This window comes from Tachypleus tridentatus, chromosome 1 (genome assembly GCF_004210375.1).
Source record: "Tachypleus tridentatus isolate NWPU-2018 chromosome 1, ASM421037v1, whole genome shotgun sequence".
NCBI lineage: Eukaryota > Metazoa > Arthropoda > Merostomata > Xiphosura > Limulidae > Tachypleus > Tachypleus tridentatus.
The window spans coordinates 88,677,425-88,696,364 of NC_134825.1; the positions used below are offsets into that span (position 1 = coordinate 88,677,425).

General features: G+C 31.3%; 1 protein-coding gene across 1 annotated transcript in view; it reads left to right on the forward strand.

Moving 5' to 3' along the window:
• LOC143255175 (neurexin 1-like) overlaps positions 1–7,077 on the forward strand; it is a 151,496-nt gene extending 144,419 nt beyond the window's left edge. Inside the window, exon 18 of the mRNA XM_076510431.1 lies at positions 528–7,077. Coding sequence (XP_076366546.1) covers positions 528–1,270 — 743 coding nt within the window. The 3' untranslated portion in view covers positions 1,271–7,077. The remainder of the gene's footprint in view (positions 1–527) is intronic.
• The last annotated feature ends 11,863 nt before the right edge of the window (positions 7,078–18,940 follow it).

Below are 18,940 nucleotides of genomic sequence, written 5' to 3' on the forward strand. Positions count from 1 at the left end.
TAACGGCTACAACTCATTTGGGAACGTATTAAAATTCAGCACCTGTGTTTTCACCACAAGCAGAAGGAGAAGTGTATTACTACAAAATGTTACATTCTCTCTATACTCTAAAAATCTAAAGCTTTTACAAAACTTACAGCTGACAAAAACATCCATTTTGCTCTTATATTCCATTATAAACATTAATCATACAATGAAGAAAGTTTCCTTAATAAGAGTTAAACTTTATTAGAAGTAAGTTTTCTTTTGTTTGATATGGAAACACCCAGATCATACATTTATGACTCGAAATCTGTAAAAAAAAAATATCTAACCACGAGTAATGTGAAATAAGATCATCTGCAGTCAAACATGATTTATTATCTACTGTTAGATCTAGAAACCAGTTACTTTCACTGGTAAATACCAAAAGTGTTTGTGGCAGTTTATAAAAATTTATACATTCTTATCAACTATATGAAAGTAGAAGGATAATGTTTCATTGGATTGTAATATAGCTTTTGAAAATTATATCTTCTGCGCTTTAGGTGATGACCTCATCACTCCTATATTCATTCCGCCTACCTACAAACCACGTCACCCGACACCAAACCCATCATCTGGAGTAAGTCAGCGACCGGTACAAATAAGACACAGTGATGAAACTTTATGTGATGACGAGGAGGGTTGTGGAGAGGGTTCAGGCATTGAGGGTTTTGTCATCACTAATCCACCAATTAGTTATTATGTACCAGTAAAAGGTGTATCTGTATCACAAGAACCAGCACCACCACCTTCGCCTATTCCACCGCAGCTTCTTCCACCTTCTTCTACCACCAGTTATTGGAACGTGGTAAACAAAGGTGACGCTCAAGTCAAAGCATGGAATGCAACAACAACGTGGCGGCCTATAAATTATGTTTCAACACGTAATCCCCCATCGGTATATCAAGTACCTATCCCAGATATCCCCAAGAAAGACCAGGGCCTTCAGAAGCCAAAGAAGAAGCCTAAAAGCTCTGCGGACAACACAGCTCTAGTAATTGGGATAATTGCAGGAGTTTTAATATCCATAGTTTTAATAGCCTTGATTGTTTACAAGCTACGAAACCGAACGGATGGCGCATATAAACGTGATGAAGGTAAGGATTACCGATTCGAACCCGTCTCTAACAGCCCTGCCCTTCTAGGTGGCCAACAACAAGCCAACGGCGCACTAAAACCCACGGAGAAGGCGCACAGACTCCCTAAGAAAAAAGACATAAAAGAACTTAAGGAGTGGTATGTGTAGATCTTCCTTCACAACATAGTTTCTTTTGATGTTAGCGGCTACAAGTGCAATCAAGAGAAACCATATAAAATAAAAGACATAATGTGAAGGTTAGACACGTGCGGAATTATTGTGACTACCTATAGTACAAATTGTGGTATTTTAGTAGAGATATAGTGAAGTCAAAAATCTGCAAAGTAAAGGAGTTTAATGACGAAAGCAGGTCAAATCAGTGACCATCAATGTTTACTTACATTGATTGACAAACTTAATTTGTACGTAGAAGTTAGTGGGTTTCGTCCTTGAGTTATATCTTATTCACAAAATCTGGTCGGCTTGTTCTGCGCAGTGCTTCTGTCATTTACTCACGCCTTTTGCATGTTGTTATATAAGCTGTATTTGCAAAAATTGTTGTATCTGAGTTATCTGACATTGGCTATCACTAGGCTGTGCAGTATACTTCTAAGTGGCTGTGGTAAAGAACTGACATTAGTTCTACATGTGTAACAAAAATAAAACCTTTGTTGGCTGGTCTTCATCTGAATAAAACAAGTCTCTTTTTTTTTCTGCTCCACTCTTAATTTAACTAAGTCACAAGGAAACCATCCAGCTTCTGTTGTAACCATGGATATTTTTATTAACGGTGACTGCCTTGTACGTAGTACATTTATTACTGCATGTCTAGATCAGCAGAAGTTACAAATGTTAGTTAATAAAATTTAACATGTTTCGTTCAGGTTAAATTTTAACTGATAGCAAGATAAAAGAAAAAAGACTGTACACTTAGTAGCAGTGAAAGTTTTATTGAGTTTTGATTCAAAGTAACCAAATATAACAGATTGATGTGCATTGTTTATCTTTTTTGTGTGTAGATATCTTGTCAATCGTGTGTGTATTACCATGTTACAATATCAAGTATGTTTTTTGTTTTTTTTTCTGTTTATGGACTATATCGAAGCTTTAAAGTTGTGTTTAATCATAAAGTATGTAATTGCCCAGACACAAAATTGTAACACAGTATAATCTTGCCTATAATCGAGGCTGACTTTATTCAAGTAATGGCATTTACATTTGTCTGTGAACGTAGAAAACACATTGTAATTTCCATTCAGAGTTGTTACTGCTACAACATTATATAATGTTTTAGCACCACTAGAACTATATATTACAATTTATTAGTATCATGTACTTGGTATATTGTTATGTTGGTTCTGTCCTAGTATTACTTAACTGTCAATGTTTGATTATTTGTACGTTGACTCAGACCGCTAATTTATAGTGAAGACAATGTTTGGCTTGCCCTCGCTATTACTTAACTGTCAGGGTTTGGTTATTTCTAGATTATCTCCCCCATTACTTAGATGTTAGTGTTTGGTTATTTCTAAGTTGCACCGTCCCTCAATTACCTAGCTCTTAATGTTTGGCTATTTCTAGGTTGATTTTGTCCCTGATGTTAATTAGCGGTCAGTGTTTAGTCATTTCTAGGTTGGCTTTGTTTTCGCTGTTGTTTAACTGGGAGTGTTAGGCTACTTCTAGATTGGCTTTGCCCTCTATATTATTTAACTATTAGTGCTTGACTGTCTCTAAGTTGGCTTTACCCAAGCTATAACTTGACTACCAGTTATAGGTTGGTTTTATTCCCCCTGTTGCTTAACTGTGAGCATTTGACTATTTCTTGTTCGACTTTGTTCCCAATATTACTTAACTGTTAGTATCTGGCTATTTCTAGGTTGGCTTTGTTTCCGCTGTTGCTTAACTGTCAGTGTTTAGCTATTTCTAAATTTACTTTGTTTCCATTGTTATTTAGCTTCAGTGTTTGGATATTTCTAGGTGAGCGTTGCTCTCGCTGTTGCTTAACTGTCAGTATTTGGTTATTTCTAGATTTGTTTTGTCCCACTGTCACATAACTGGCAGTGTTTATTTTTAGGTTGACTTTAATTTGCTGTTACTTAGCTGTACGTGTTTGACTGTCACTAGGTTATCGATACTCAACTGTCATTTAGTAAGATCCGACATGATGTAAAGAATATTATGTGTATCATTGATTTATTTAATAGTCTTAACACAAATCGTCTTACTGGACATTTTGTTATGATATATTGTTATCAACAATATTTACGCTCAGTCGAGATGGAAATACAAAAACAGCTTATTTAAAAACTTATGAAATTTTGTCAAGGGTACTTTGACACTGTTAATGAAATATGCGTTATTTTTAAATAGGTAATCTGGAGAAAACCAACAATATTAATAGTGTTTCAACAGTAAATAAAAAATGCATACTTTCTGTGTCGGGCTAGATATAATTTGATGCTAATTTGAAGTGTTGATTCTCAAGTATGAAGACTTCTGATAGTTTAGCACGATATTGTGTTCGTTTCTTATTGTTACTCTTTAGTTTTCACTAACTGTGTCACGTCGTGATAATCGACTTTCTGAAGACGCTTCTTTTAGCACGTTAGATATATATATAGATTTTTACGCTTCTTAAAATTCCTCTTGGTTTTTTAATTAAATGTAGAGAGCAAATCCTCCTCCTGGATAGTGGTGAAAATTCAAACACATGCACCAGATTTTCAATCTTTCATTCACTAAAGTAAAATTTATTTTGTTTAGCGGTGATGTGCCTATAAAATAAAACATACCCAGAGTTAAGTTATATTGGAGACACATTTGACAGTCGAATTTCTAAAACATTCGTCATGGCTATATTATACATTATTTGTCAACTGTCCATTCTGATGTTTGACAGTTCAGATATTTTTATCTTTACGGTTTATTCAGAATTGTTTTTTATATATAAACACAACATTTTGAAACAGATAACATTTTATGATAATAATATAAATCAGCCGTTTTCTGCCTTTTAATTAATTATTCTCTACCAAAGAATAAATATTTCATAAAACTTTATTTGATACTTTGGTTGAAATTTGTAGATGACCTGCTGTTTTAAGAATGATAACATTTTGCTGTTTGAATAATTCAACATCATAAATGTTTTTTTTTTATTTTAGCAATTTATATATTTTTTTCTGTTTTAGGGAAAAAATTATTCAGAAATGTTAAATGACTTGCCATATTAAATAAAATATTATACAGCTTTTTATATACGTTCATTGTCACTAGATTAACATTATATGGATTTTTCCCCTTTATTATCCCTTTTCATTTCTGAAAAGGATTTTTATATTAGGAAGAATAAAATGATTTCATAATAAAAGAATCAGCATTAGTGTTATAAGAAAAGGTTTAAACTTGTTTATTTGTTCATTCCCTGATCCAGAATTTTAACTTCTTCTTACATGAATTTCCCTCAACGATTTCTTTTGTTTTTTAAGATATAAAATGACACAGGTTTCTTTATAGTCTTCGCGTACAGTGATCAAAGTCTTTCCATAGTTTCTTATTATATAAAATAATATCACCCACATTTAATTTCTATGTTTACTTTTTAAGAAATATAATGTTTTTGGTTTATTTTTAAATAAGAGGATAAAAATATTATATGGCTTAATTTTTGACGCAACAGAAAGATTGATATAATCTTCCTTTCTTTCATTTAAAACAAATCAAGGTTTATCTGTATGTTACAACAAAATGTCTGTAAATAAGGTTCATGTTATCATTTCCTATTTTGTATTTATAAATTCAATAGTAGAAAAGATCAGTTTCTTTCTTTGATATCCCGTAATACTAAAATGTTTTCATTACGTTACCCTGGCTGTATTATTAAATTATTCAAAACATTAAATCTAAACTTATCTTATAAATAAATGTAATTATCTTTTTTCAAATTAAGTAAAGCTAAAATCTTGCTGAATAACTAACATTTACAATTGATGGAATTTTTGTTTCATAACATTAGGGATACTGGTTTTTAAACCGCAATGTATAAAGCACAAAACTTCCTATAGGGGTATATTATTTGAGTTAGGAGAGTTTCTCAATAAATTTCATTTTAAATCATTGTTAACTTATTAATTAAAGCGAACAGCAATAACGAAAATCCTGTTTAGAACAATCACACTACTGTCACAATCAATTTTATTTCTAGTCTCGGTAAATTAAAATATAAATTAGGGATTGGCATCGTCACCTCGAATATTGAAAATCCATACTAAGTAAGTGAACTAAATATAATTAAAAATGTGGTTATTTTTTAAAGTAGAAGCAATAATAATTGATTAAACATCGTAAGTACTACACAGAATTGCTCAAGGTTTTATTGATCAATCATTGTTATATATATAAAAAAATAAAATTTATCTTGTTGAATATAAAATAAAACAATGCAGAGATCGAGGTAATTATCTAGAATAAACCTGAACAGCTAATACAGGTTTTTCCACATCAGAGAAGATAAATGAATTTTCTTGGTCTTTATTGCTTGGTTTAATTTCATTTTAAACCTTATTTAATCTTTTATAAATCATGAAATTAATCGTATACAGTTCAAAGCGTGTAAAGGAGGTCGTACTTAATAGCTAGCTATACAATTATTTTGTTTCATACGAAACTCTGTTATTAAATGTTTTAAGAGATGCTCATTTGATTAGGTTGCAATTTTTAGAATTTGTGATTCACTTTTTAGGAAAACAATTCTAAAAATCTTACTAACAAATGACTTTGAAAGCAGTTTTTTTTGTACTACCTTATAACTTTTTATATATAGACTTAGTTGTAAAACGTATATTTCACCTACCGTGATTAATTATCAAATTATTTTAAATAATGTAGGTAGCTAAAGGCTACTCCTTTATTTCTTGATTGAAATAAATGTAGGTAATAAGGTTTTGAAATCCACTTTTCCCCTATGACTAGCTGGTGTAAAAATAGATGAATTAAATGGCTGTGCCATGCATTTACAAAGTCTTCTCAATTCTAAAATTTACTGATTAACATTAAGAAACCCTGTTATCAAAATATGATAAAATTACGTGTCATATGATGATGAAGTTATGTTATGCTATTATTCTTTAACTAAAGCCTTGTAGAAACAGTATCTTATATAATTATCAATAAAACATGTTTATCTTAGGCCTTGTTAATGAAGAAAAATCCAAATATGTAAAGGTAAGTATTAAATAAGAAGATAACCGTTTCATTTAAAACTTCGTACTAAATAAATTAAAATCATTTTAAAACTCAAAGAGAATTTTACAGATTTGTACATTAAAGATTATTGATTATTTTCCTTTAGAACTTCCTTGTATCTATTGAGGTTTTTGTGATCTTTGTATTTAGTCAAAAATGAATAAACTATTCCCATTAAGAATGCTTACTCGAACGTTTTGTTTGTTTTTGTGCAATAAATAACGTCAAGAATAATTTTTCTAACAATAACTTTGTTGTCGATATTGTGTGACCTTTACATACGATTTCACTGAATTCATTTTCATTAGTTTGATAATGGAATTATTTCACAATCAAATGTCCAAATCTGCTTATTAACAACATGGTAACTATAATGCGACTTAAGCTGTAAAAATGCGTATAGTTACTGTAGACATAATTGGTACAATATATTGGTAGGGAGACCTTTCAGTCTTGTAATATGTTAAGATTCACTATAGGATTATATTTATAACGTGCACGAAGGTCCGACGTTTAAAAAAAATATTCAAAGAACAGCGTGCAGTAACAGAAATCAAATCTACTATACAATTTAATTTAAAAATATTTTATTTTGATTCCTTGAATTTCACCCGTAAGATTTTATTAATAAAAATTTTAACCTGTGAGATTTTTGAATTTTCAAACCCTTTATTATGTTCGGTAATTAGGTTTTTCTTTAAGAGTTACAACGTCTCTTAAATAGTAATTTAGGTGTTCTGTATTTGTATTTTACGTAATAAACAATTTTTAAGAAAAAGATGGCACTGGTGTGATGAGCATAACTATGATATGTAAGTTCGCTTCTACTTTTACTTAAGTTTTTATTCTGTTGCAAACATGAAAACGTCTCAAATAACTGATTTTACACAAAGTTTTAAATTGAATGTTATAAATAACAATAACTTATACAGTAGTAGATTCTTAACTTTACATACCGTTGTATAACTGGGATGCCTAAACATAAAGAAGTATGTTAAGCCTAACAACCGGTTTATGGAATATCTACGATTTTTCATTTAAAATTACAGATGATATTCTACAGTTCATTTTTCCAAACGAGTCGCTGATGTAAATTGGACTTCAGTGCCGTATTAAAACTAAATAGAAGAAAATACTCTGTTATTTAATCTTTTTTTTCTCTTATGATCCATTTCAAGAATTATTCCTGGAACTGGTCCAATCATAGAAGAGTATTAGACAACTTAGTTTTCATTTGACTCTTTGTGGTTCCAGAAATAATATACTTCAGGGACCTAACAGTACCACTAATGAACATTATCAAACTATAGCATGTTGTCCAATTAGCAAACATCGAAGTGTTAATGACAACCGAACCTGACAAAAGTATAATCATTGTAAATCCATGGTATGTGTCCTTATTCAAATTCCCATTGATGGGTCGGCAAAGAAAGTTAATTTCTGGTTTCCCGATTAAATTTCTCTTTAATGTTAAAGTGCAAACCATGTTACAATAATGTAAACTGCTTTCAGTTTACAACTGTTGCAAAAAAATCATCCTTCTAAAAATAAAGAGTAAGCTACATACTTTATTACCACTTGTAAACAGTTACATCAATCGTCACTAAGTGACAAAAGTCAATTACATTAGTGAATTTATCATCAGTACAATACATAAATATTAAAGTGTGATGCTTTTTCACATTCTGAAATAGGTCAGCATTTTCAATCACAAAAAAGTTTTCAAACACAAAATACCAATTGTAATTAAATACAACGTAAAACGAGATAGAGGCCACATGTGATAACCAACTGTTTGACTAACATCAACAATTGCATAACGTCAGCAGGAAGGCAAAATAAAACTTTCCATAACTGTATTAAACGTAAGTTAAAATATCAGAAAACAAAACAGTTACTACGTTGACTTTATCCATAATATCTTCAAACTCGAAAGTTATTGAGTTGTTAGAATGATACTACATCAAAATATTGGATATGTTTACTCAAAAGGTAGCATGCTACAACGCTGAGTATTTTATATACATCACCATCTAGAGTGAAGAAAGGAAAAAATTTCTCCACTAAACAACGTTTAAGATATTTCTCCGCGTTTATATTTTGTATTATTCCGCGACATTTCGGTTGAGTCACTAGAACCTTCGACGAACAATATATAGACAAAAGTTTTCAAGTGGAGAAAAGTCCTAAATCTTTTAAATGTTGAAATATCTCTTAACATGAGTCTCAAATCTTATTGAACCTTTTATTTGAATTATTCAACAGATAAGTGTTCAGTGACAACTATGAAGCAATACTAGTATTCACTATATTATTATTACATATATCTGTCCATAATTATGAATTACTTATCGTTTCAAACATTTACTATCATATCATTCAACAACTAAACCTGTACAAATTACGCCATCCTCCACTGACATATGAATATCCAATATACACAGAAGAGACATTAATATATAAAAGACGTCGATTCTCTAAACAACAACACGAAGTTTCTAGTGACAATAAAATATAAAACAAGAACTACGACATATGTTACTCTATGAAAACATGCGAAGCTCACTGTAATAATACAAACTTATTGAAGTTCTCAGCTGAGTGTCGACTTCACAGTAAAATAATACTGAATTATGGCTGAAGAAAGTTTAAAATATGAGAGTTACAGTCGTATAACAATTCCAATGATAACAAAGTTTGCTATCATACAGGCACTGTGGCCTTTCATGTACTGTCTTCACATGGCTGCCATAAGTTATAGAAAATTATTTGATACAAAAGGGAAATAAACCTTGAAATAAAATACGCTTGCTTCTAGCTATCAAGTGAAATGTATATAATGGTGTTATACAAAATGATGGCAAAAAATAAATAAATAAAATTTAAGACTTCGAACACCATAAAGAAAATTACAGCATAATAATAAAATTAGTTAACTACGCATTATAAAATATCTTCATTAATAATAAAGTTTACCCCTGAAAAAGGAAGGTTTACTGTTAATAAAGTTTATCATTTGTCTAATTTTTATCGTATGTACTTTCTCAATACTACGAATTATTTTCCAGGCAGTACTCTCACATTACTGATCTCAAGTGCTTTAAACACATTTTTGTAAAGATACACGAAATATTCGTCATAAGCGAATAAGCACGATAATTGGAAGTTCAAACGGTCATCATATTGTCAGGACACATATTTAATGAACATGAAAATATAAGTTACTATGTTTCGTCTTTTGTGTAATACTTATTTTTGAAATCTGTAATTCCAACGTATTATAAATACATACGTATATCTAAAGTTCGATGGTGAGTTAGCATATGCACTGTAATTGTAATTAAAATTATATAATAGGGCAAATACAAATATCATACCATCCAAGAAAAACAAGCAAAAAATGACAAAACGTGTTGTAATAAAATCTGAACTTCTGTTGGATTTAACAAAAGCTAATACGCAATGATTATGTTTTTCTATAGTTTACTACAGTTTAAACTGAGTTGATAATATTAAATTAAGCATGATACTTGTAGATACTTAAAACACTTGGCAACAGACGCCGTACTACACAAAATGACAGTTTTCTCATTCCAGATACCATAATTTGATATACTCACGACCCAAAATAAGTTGAAATTTGCTACACAATCTGGGATGACCCAAAATAAAGAACTGCATTTTATGCTTCTTACAAACATATATGTGTTTGGAGGAGCAAGGAATCGTACAAATAACTTAATGCATAACCATGTACATAGCAAGTAACAACAATTATCTCATTTGGTTCTGCTTGTTTATAATATTTTAAAACACAGTGAAGTTCTAACTCAAAAATTAACCGTACAATTAATATAAATCAGCAGAACTGTCTTAAAACACTCCATCACCATTACTAAAGGTTTGTTTTAACGAAACAACATGATAATGGTAAACGCTTTCTGTAAATTGTTGAATCTTCAACAGTCTTTCGAGTGTTAGTTTATTAAGAGCATGGCGATTTTATCAGTTTTAACGTTTATATAGTCAGCATTTTTATTTCGTAAAAGTTTTTGTTAAGAAACAAAGTCATTCTTATTAGTACTTTAGTCACAGATTAAAGTGAAAATTAATCAGTTCTCATACGTATAAGAAATTCATAAATTTTAGTTTTCTAGATCCGAGATAAATGAACGACACAAGAAAAAGTGGTTACAATTCTTAAAGTTTACACTGAATGTTTTAAAATTTGCTATATCACCATACATCTATTATTTCATAAACTATAATGCAATAGAACTGATATTCAGGTGAAGTACCTCAAAGAACATAATGGTACAATATGATGTTTATCCTGAAGAGCTGAAACTAGGCTTTCTTTCACGCGTTTCATTGATTCAACACCACATTGATAACTCCTTCATAAAAATACCAATTGACCTAGTTCTACACCACTTTTGTAAGAATATCAAAAGACCTAATTATACACAACTTTCGTAACTCTTTCCTAAGAATCACAACAGATCTGTTTCCACACCGTTTTGACAATTCCTTCTTAAGAGTTCCATGTGATCTAATTCTACGCCATTTTGGTACTTCCTTACTAATTGTTACAATTGGCCTAATTCTATTTATTTCATCGAGATATTTTTATTAAAACACGATAACAATTCAATATTTGAAGGCATGTAATATCTTATCTAGCTTGCAGATACTCTCCAATTCACAATGATGGAAATGTTTAGTTGAAGATCTTTAAAGTTTTCAAATAATTACCTTAATAATATAGGCTTAATCCGTCATGTTAATGACATGATAAACTTCTAAAGACAAAGAAATCACTATGCATTATTAGCCTTGTGTGTGTATGTGACTACTTGTATGCATGTGTGTAAGAATATATGTATACGTCCTATTCATGACTACCTGTGTGAAATTTTATAAAAATGAGTTTCTCAAACCTTGATGAAAACAATTAGTTTACTTTTATGACAGAAAGTTAAAGGAAATTAAAATGCAATAACTGTTCAGGTGAATAAATAAGTTCACAGGGTTATAAGAAATACTTGTAAAGGTACTATTCTGTTTAATAAAATAAGATTCTTATTAACTATACTTCACAATGCTCAGTCAACTTAGAAAGTATTTTTCAGCAATGTCTTCACCAAAGATTACACAGTAACGCAACATACACACAACACTTATGTATATATATATGCTACTTGAGACATGTTATATTATTAACAAAAAATTCAGTTTTATGAAATATAAGCCTACATCAGATGGTAATTTCCTCCACGACTAGCTGAGAACTGTCAGTTTGACCAGTACTAAGTTAAAACAGTCCTTGCAGGTAAAACCACACGTCTCTCAATGGAAATTACTTAAACTTAAAAACATGTGCAATAAGAAAAGAAAGATGAGACAACCCAGTTTTTACATTCAAAAAATAATAATAAAAAACAGTGTAGGTTTATATGAAAAATAATTGAAGCTTACATTTCGTAAAGGTTGCATCATTTGTTATTATTCATTCAGATCAGAGATTGGTTAAACATCTTTAGCTAGTCTCAACAGTGAAAACAAAATCGAATTCTACAGAACAAATCTATATCGAACATTAAGCAGATCATGATTATAGTAAACCGGCTTTTACAAGTTTATTATTTTTCTTGTAATAATTAATTTAAAAGTAAATCTTCAAAGTTTACAAAATTACTAAATCAATTTCATGAGTGTCACAATTGTGCATTGTTATTTCAAAAAACAAACAAAAACGATGAATAATTTAACACGGAAACGAAAAAAATGAATGACAGTACCGATTCTAAATGCAAAATGGCGTTAAAGCGCATGTACCATTCACAAATACTGATAATTATGTACAGTTTGAGTTTTTAATATAAAGCATATGTAAGCATGCCAAAGGTAGAGAGGAATCGATAGAAGAAACTTGCATATTTTCATAACTTGCTGTCCAGGACAAGGGAGAAATAGCTAAGCATGTTTATTGATCTGAAGCTGGGAGAAGTTTGATGTCCTTGAGATCTGCCGTGAAAGGTTACTGTATATCTGTGACATAGAAGAAAATATAAAAGTTATTGGAAAATAGAACTTTTGTAGTTTTCTGAAGATGTTTACTCATAAAAAAACATACACACAAACGAACCAAACCAACAAAAGACAAAATATCAAATATAAATAACTACTGGTGAATTACAACAAATTAATACACAACAACCCTTATCCTTAATGTGGTCTGTGTTTACATAGAAGAAATGTCTCTTATGGTATTATGTCAAACACTTTAATAAAACAAAGCTATTGTATTGAAATTAGAACTTGGCGAAGCATAACCTTCTAGATCTGATGGGCTTGCTAGTGTACAACTAGTTTGTTGAATGTTCACTCTTTATTTATGATTGAGGCTAGCTTAGAACCATTAACTTTGTCACCCACTACAACTAAATATGACAAGTAAATTTAAACTAGGTCTCAGCCGGAACATCACTTGCAAGGACTAGGAGGGAAGCTAACTTCGAATTAATACCTTATTGAAGCATAAGTAAAACACACATATTGATAACTAGTTTTGAACTGAGGTGGAACTCTGGTGAATAACTTTCAACTGAAATGTTACTTAGAAACACAGGTTGTGATAGCTGGTTTCGAGCTACTACTCTAGTAAATCATTTGGATGGGAGACCTAGTTTCGAATTAGCACTCTGGTAAATCATTTAGTTGACAAACATAGTTTCTCGTCACCAAGAATAGTTTCGAACTAGTATTCTAGTGAAGCATCTGGTTGGGGTAACTATCATACTGATGAAACATTACTTTAAAACCACTTCTTGTGACAGATAATTTCGAACTGGCAGTTTGAGGAAGCATTTGACTGGACAGCTGGTTTAGATTTAATACTCTAGTGAAGAACGTGGTTGTTACAATTAGCTTCGAATTGGCAATTTGATAAAGTACAACTTACAAAATACAGATTGCGGTAACTAGAATCGAATTAGAACCCTAGTAAACAACTTCGAAATATCCTGGTAAAGCATCACTTACAACAGATGGTTGGGGGGGGGGCTAGTTTTGAACTAGAATCTTGATGAATAGATGTGAATTTGCGTTATGGTGTAGCATTACTTACAGGTACTGGTTAGGATGGATAACTATGAATTAACCTTCTGATAAAGCATCACTAACAGCGCTTGTTGACATAATTAGTACCTTGAATTTTTATTCACAGATGCTAATTAGGAATCATAGGATAGATAATGTTGAACTATTACTTTGGTGAGGTATCGTTTTCAAGCACTAGCTGCAAAAGTTAGTTTTGAATTAAAGTCCTAGTGAAATATTTTGCTTATAAATACTAGTCGTGACATACAACTTTGAAAATATATATTGGAGAAGCACTAATTACAAACTCTGACTGGAAATTACTTCTGAACTACCAGTTTTTGAAGTATAATTATCTAGTTCTGAAAAAAACAAAACAGTTTATATTAATGCTGATGTAGGTTTAGTGGAACCCATAATAAAGTAAAAAGAGTATAAAAGGTAGAGTTATTTGAGAAAATATACAGCAGACAAAAGCTGTTTTACTAGTGGATACTTAGCATCATACCAGGAGTTTAAAAGTTTATTTTTTTAAACAAATATAAAGTGCAAAACAAGCTGCTATCCCTCACCCGAGATAGTGTTTTACTCACCAGCTCTGTAGCAGGCAGAAAGGACACACAGCTGGTTCGTTTAATGCTAAGAAGAGAAAAAAAATTAGAAGATAAGGTAATACTCACGCATACAAAATTATATTCTTATACGATTAATAGAAAAGGAAAGTATTCGATTCATCACGATGAACAAGTGACTGTAATTCATTCATCTGATATCCTAGTATGTCATCTATTTGATGTATCCAATTAACCTAATACTTTCTTTCTGACTTCTCTGTACATTTCAAAAAGTTTAATTTTATCTTTAGTCACTTGCTGTGAAAAAAGTTAAATGTATATCGTTACAGCCTGCTTGAAAGAAGTTATGTTAAAAATACTCTGACACTTCTTAATTGTACTGTGTCGTCATTATAAAGTTTTTAGCTAATTAACCAACAAATTGTACTTTTTTCTACGAGTCAAACTATACCACAAACTGTTTGGAAATATATCACAACACATTTTGAAAGATATTGTGTTGTTTGATAAATTTCATTTCTGGCAATCAATAAATTCACTAGTTTTTACAAACACATGACAAAATATTAACTTGTATCAAGAGGGTAATAATGCAATTTTTGGTCAGAAACACAATCGATAGTTCCTGTTACTTAATCTGACTCGTGAATATAGCTACTACCGGAGAGTTCCTGTTAATTAATCTGACTTATGAATATAGCTACTACCGGCTAGTTCCTGTTACTTAATCTAACTTATGAATATAGTTGTACAATAATTAATGTCAAATTCCATTTTATGATGTCATCTTGGTCAGAACATACGGCGTTACAAATAGTTGTGATTGAACCACCTTCTAGTATCTAGATCGTAGTAACATGTGTCCTCATGCTAAATTTCTTTAAATCAAACTAATCAAAGTGAATCGCGTGCTTTCGATTTCAAGGCAAAGAACACGTTAAACTCCGCTTTCCTCGATCAAAATGGAAACTGATTTTTCTGATGAATACAGAACAGAAACCTTTTCTCTTAATATGTTCTTAAGACATTAGTAATCTGATGTGAATATAAACATTTTATGCAATCTGCTTTTGTTTTATAAATTAGGAGAAGATGGATATTTTTGTGAAAGCACTTTTACTGATTTATTCTCATATATCACCATCTTGCTTGATAAATAAACAATCGTTTGTTTGGTTGGTTGGTTGAATTTCCTGCATGATAGATGGAAGATAGCTAGTCAACAACACTTACCACCAGATACTGAGCTACTTTCTACTACCAATTAGTAGAATTTACTGTCATAATAAACAGTCCCCACGACCGAAAGGGTTAAAACTTTCGGTGACGGATTTCAATCTCGCAGCCTGCCGTGATATGCCAGGCGAAATAAATGATCGAGAGTAAAAGTATAAAACCTCAGAAAATTCCTGTACTTTTGTCTTTAAATGAGAATAAAGCATAACTAGTTTACACGTACAAATAATCACTTTGTAAACATCGCTTGTGGTTTAAACTGATCGTTTTAAGTTTGTTTTCTTTCTCGTATACTTCTAGTTGACTAGTTTTAGTGGCAGGTTGATTGTATTGAGAATTTTTTCAAGTCTTTCTTCTGCTACATGTCTATCCTGAAGAAATTTCCGACACCTATTGGTCAAACTTTGAATTATGATGGTGTAAAACCCTAGCTGAAATATGCTACTTGAAATAAAGTTTGATTAAAATTGTATGCTTCCTCCTAACTTTAAAAAAAATGATAAGAACGGTGATCTTCGAAATCCGTCTGTTCCACGGGAGTTGAATTAAACCACTTACATTCCCCTCCTTCATAATTTATATTTTACTTAAAGTAGCCTTAAGAAACAGGCTTTCATACGTTCTACGGTACTGTGTCGTATTAGATTAACAGTATGCGTCTAAAGGAAGAGCTGCGTGACGTTAATACAGCGAGCTAAGCTCCTAGATCTAATAAATCGTAGCTGGAGATTAATGAAGCCTATAAAATAAAAAGGCGTATGAACTTATAGGTAAAGTAACAATCTATATTTTAAGAAAAAAAAAAAATTTCATAAAAGAAAATAATTACATAAATTAGAAAAAAAATATCCTATCTTTTCTATTTATTATGATTTTCAAGTACTTGTTTGGTTTGTTTTGAATTCCGCGCAAAACTACTTGAAGGCTATATGCGCTAGCCGTCCCTAATTTAACAGTGTAAGACTAGAGGGAAGACAGCTAGTTATTATCACCCAACGCCAATTACTAGGCTACTCTTTTACAAAAGAATAGTGGGATTGACTGTCACATTATATCTCCCCCAGGGCTGAAAGGGCGAGCATGTTTGGTGTGACGGGGATTCGACCCCGCGACTCTCAGATTACGAGTCGAATGCCTTAACCATTTGGCCATGCCGGGCTTTTTATGTCATTATAATTAACACGTTTTCAATTATATCTTTCTGGTATTAGTTTATACTTTTTGTGAAGATAGAGTGGAAGTAGATTTGTTAAAATCGCATAAATCACGGCTGTGGTTTTTTCTTCTTAATTTACGTCACCAAAAATGCTCGCTCTTTTAGTTGTGAGTGCGTAATCATGTGAAGGTTAATCCCATTAATCGTTGACACAAGAGTATCCCAAAAGTTGTTTTATTTACATAAAACATCTCCCACTTTATTAACCTAATCAGTAATTAACTGAGTGGACTTTGTAGTATTAAAAGGTCAATTAACTGCCTTTGTTCGTCGTTGAATTTTCGCAAAGTCCCTAATTTTAGCGTTAGACTACAGCTAGACAATAAAACCCAACGCCAACTTACAAACTAATCTTATTAAATAGTGTATGTGTGTGTGTTTCTTTTGGCAAAGCCACAACGAGTTATCTATTGTGTCCACCAAAGGGAACCGAACCAGATTTCAGCGTTATACATCCAAAGACATATTCTAAACAAATTACTAAAATAGACACTGAAACTAAAAGACACGTATATTAAAATAATGCGAAAAAAACCCAAGAAGGAATCCTCAATAGCCGTGGCACTTGGAATTCTTTTAGACAAGAGGGTTAGAATGAATTAATCTACGAGACCTTGGGTGTGGTCAAATACATTATCAAAAAGAGTTGACCTCTTGAATCCAAGATTGTAATTATACATCAGATCGGTCAAGAGATGACGGAGCTATGAGTAAACGTTTCTACTTGAAAAGATAAAACAGATATTCATACCGTTCTATAAGCCGCTGTGCTGCAGCTAAAAATACAAAATAAAACAGATATTCCTACCGTTCTATAAGCCGCTGTGCTGCAGCTAAAAATACAAAATAAAACAGATATTCATACCGTTCTATAAGCCGCTGTGCTGCAGCTAAAAATACCAGTCAGAAAACAAATTGTAGTTAATTTTTAAACCTTACCAAATAAATAAATAATTTGGTGACGCTTATGATTAATTAATATAATTAAAAAACCTATTTAAATGATGAAGTTATGAGACATTATTTATTGTAAGAAACGTGTGTTTGAATATGTGAAGACTAAAAAAATTACTATTGTAACATAATTTCAGTATACACAAAATTACAGTTTCAGTGCGTGATCAAATTACCAAAAAAACATTTCTGAGCATTAAAATGGATCTCTGATTAAACTTTATTACGCTATAGCTGAACATTTCGGAGGGCTACTTTTCTCATTTAATTCAGACAGTTTTAATGAGTTGAGCACCCTCTAACATTTAAAGATGGATAACTCGTCCATAGCAACCTGCACGAAATGTTACTATCACTATCACCGGCGTATAAAATCAGTCTACGTTATTCAAGGCTTGCAATTAAAATTTGTTTAGAATTGTTTGAAAACCTATTTCTACGTCTAAAATAAAGCAGAAGCGGTTATTAACGACACAAGAATCGATTATTTCTGTGAAATGAGAGTAAAAATAATCGCAAGCACAAACGGACGTTTTTAATAATAATTACAAGAATCTTGTAAATGATCTAAGTTCCATGAACAAAATGAACGTCTTGGTTTGTTTAAATCTTAGAACGAAATTTTAGATAAATGCTCACAGATCTAATATATCATACTATATCATCTCCACCTTCAAATGTCACGTAAAATTGCATAGTTATAGCCTTTCTCTATTCGTGTCTGTTCACATTAACTTTTATAAGCTTAACTAATAATCTGTCACTCATTAATTCTAAAGTGAAGTTTCACAATTTTTTCTAAGGATTTATAAGAAAGCAAAGAAGAATAAAAACAAAAACATCACTGCAACAATTATAAACATGTTTAATGAAACTTTTCGGAATCTATATATTCTATCATTAAAAATCTGTAAAACTTATACAGAAAATCATTGTAGTTTTCTCATGCAAATTATAAGCCCATTAAAATCTTAAGTACATCAAAAGCACCTTTAAACGGTTTCTTTTAAGTTTCCTAAAAAGAGATTGCCATCCATTTGGATTTTATTCGAGGGATGTATGCGTTAGCCGTCTTTAGCTTCGAAGTGATAGAGTATAAGGAAGACAGCTAGTTAACGCCATCCACCGTGTTCTATGCCAAAGAATAGTGGGATTGAGCGTCACATTATAAACGCCTTCACGGCTGAAAGGGCGAGCTTGTTCAGTGACAGAATTCAAACATCGTGATCCAAGATTACAAATCGAGTGGCCTAACCACTAAGCCACCATCCATTTCGAAATTACCTTCTTTTCAAAAACATTGTTATCCCTACATTTTCTGGAAGTTATATATAATGACAAATGTATACATACATACGCCTGTTAAGAAACCCTGCACATCTTAAATTCTAAAACATTCTTATACGAATTCAACTTCAGAAGTTCTATTACTCATGATTTTCAAACCATTCTTTCAAATTTTCAGTTTTTCGAAACAAAAACCTCCTACTCAATTCTCCACATTTATGATTC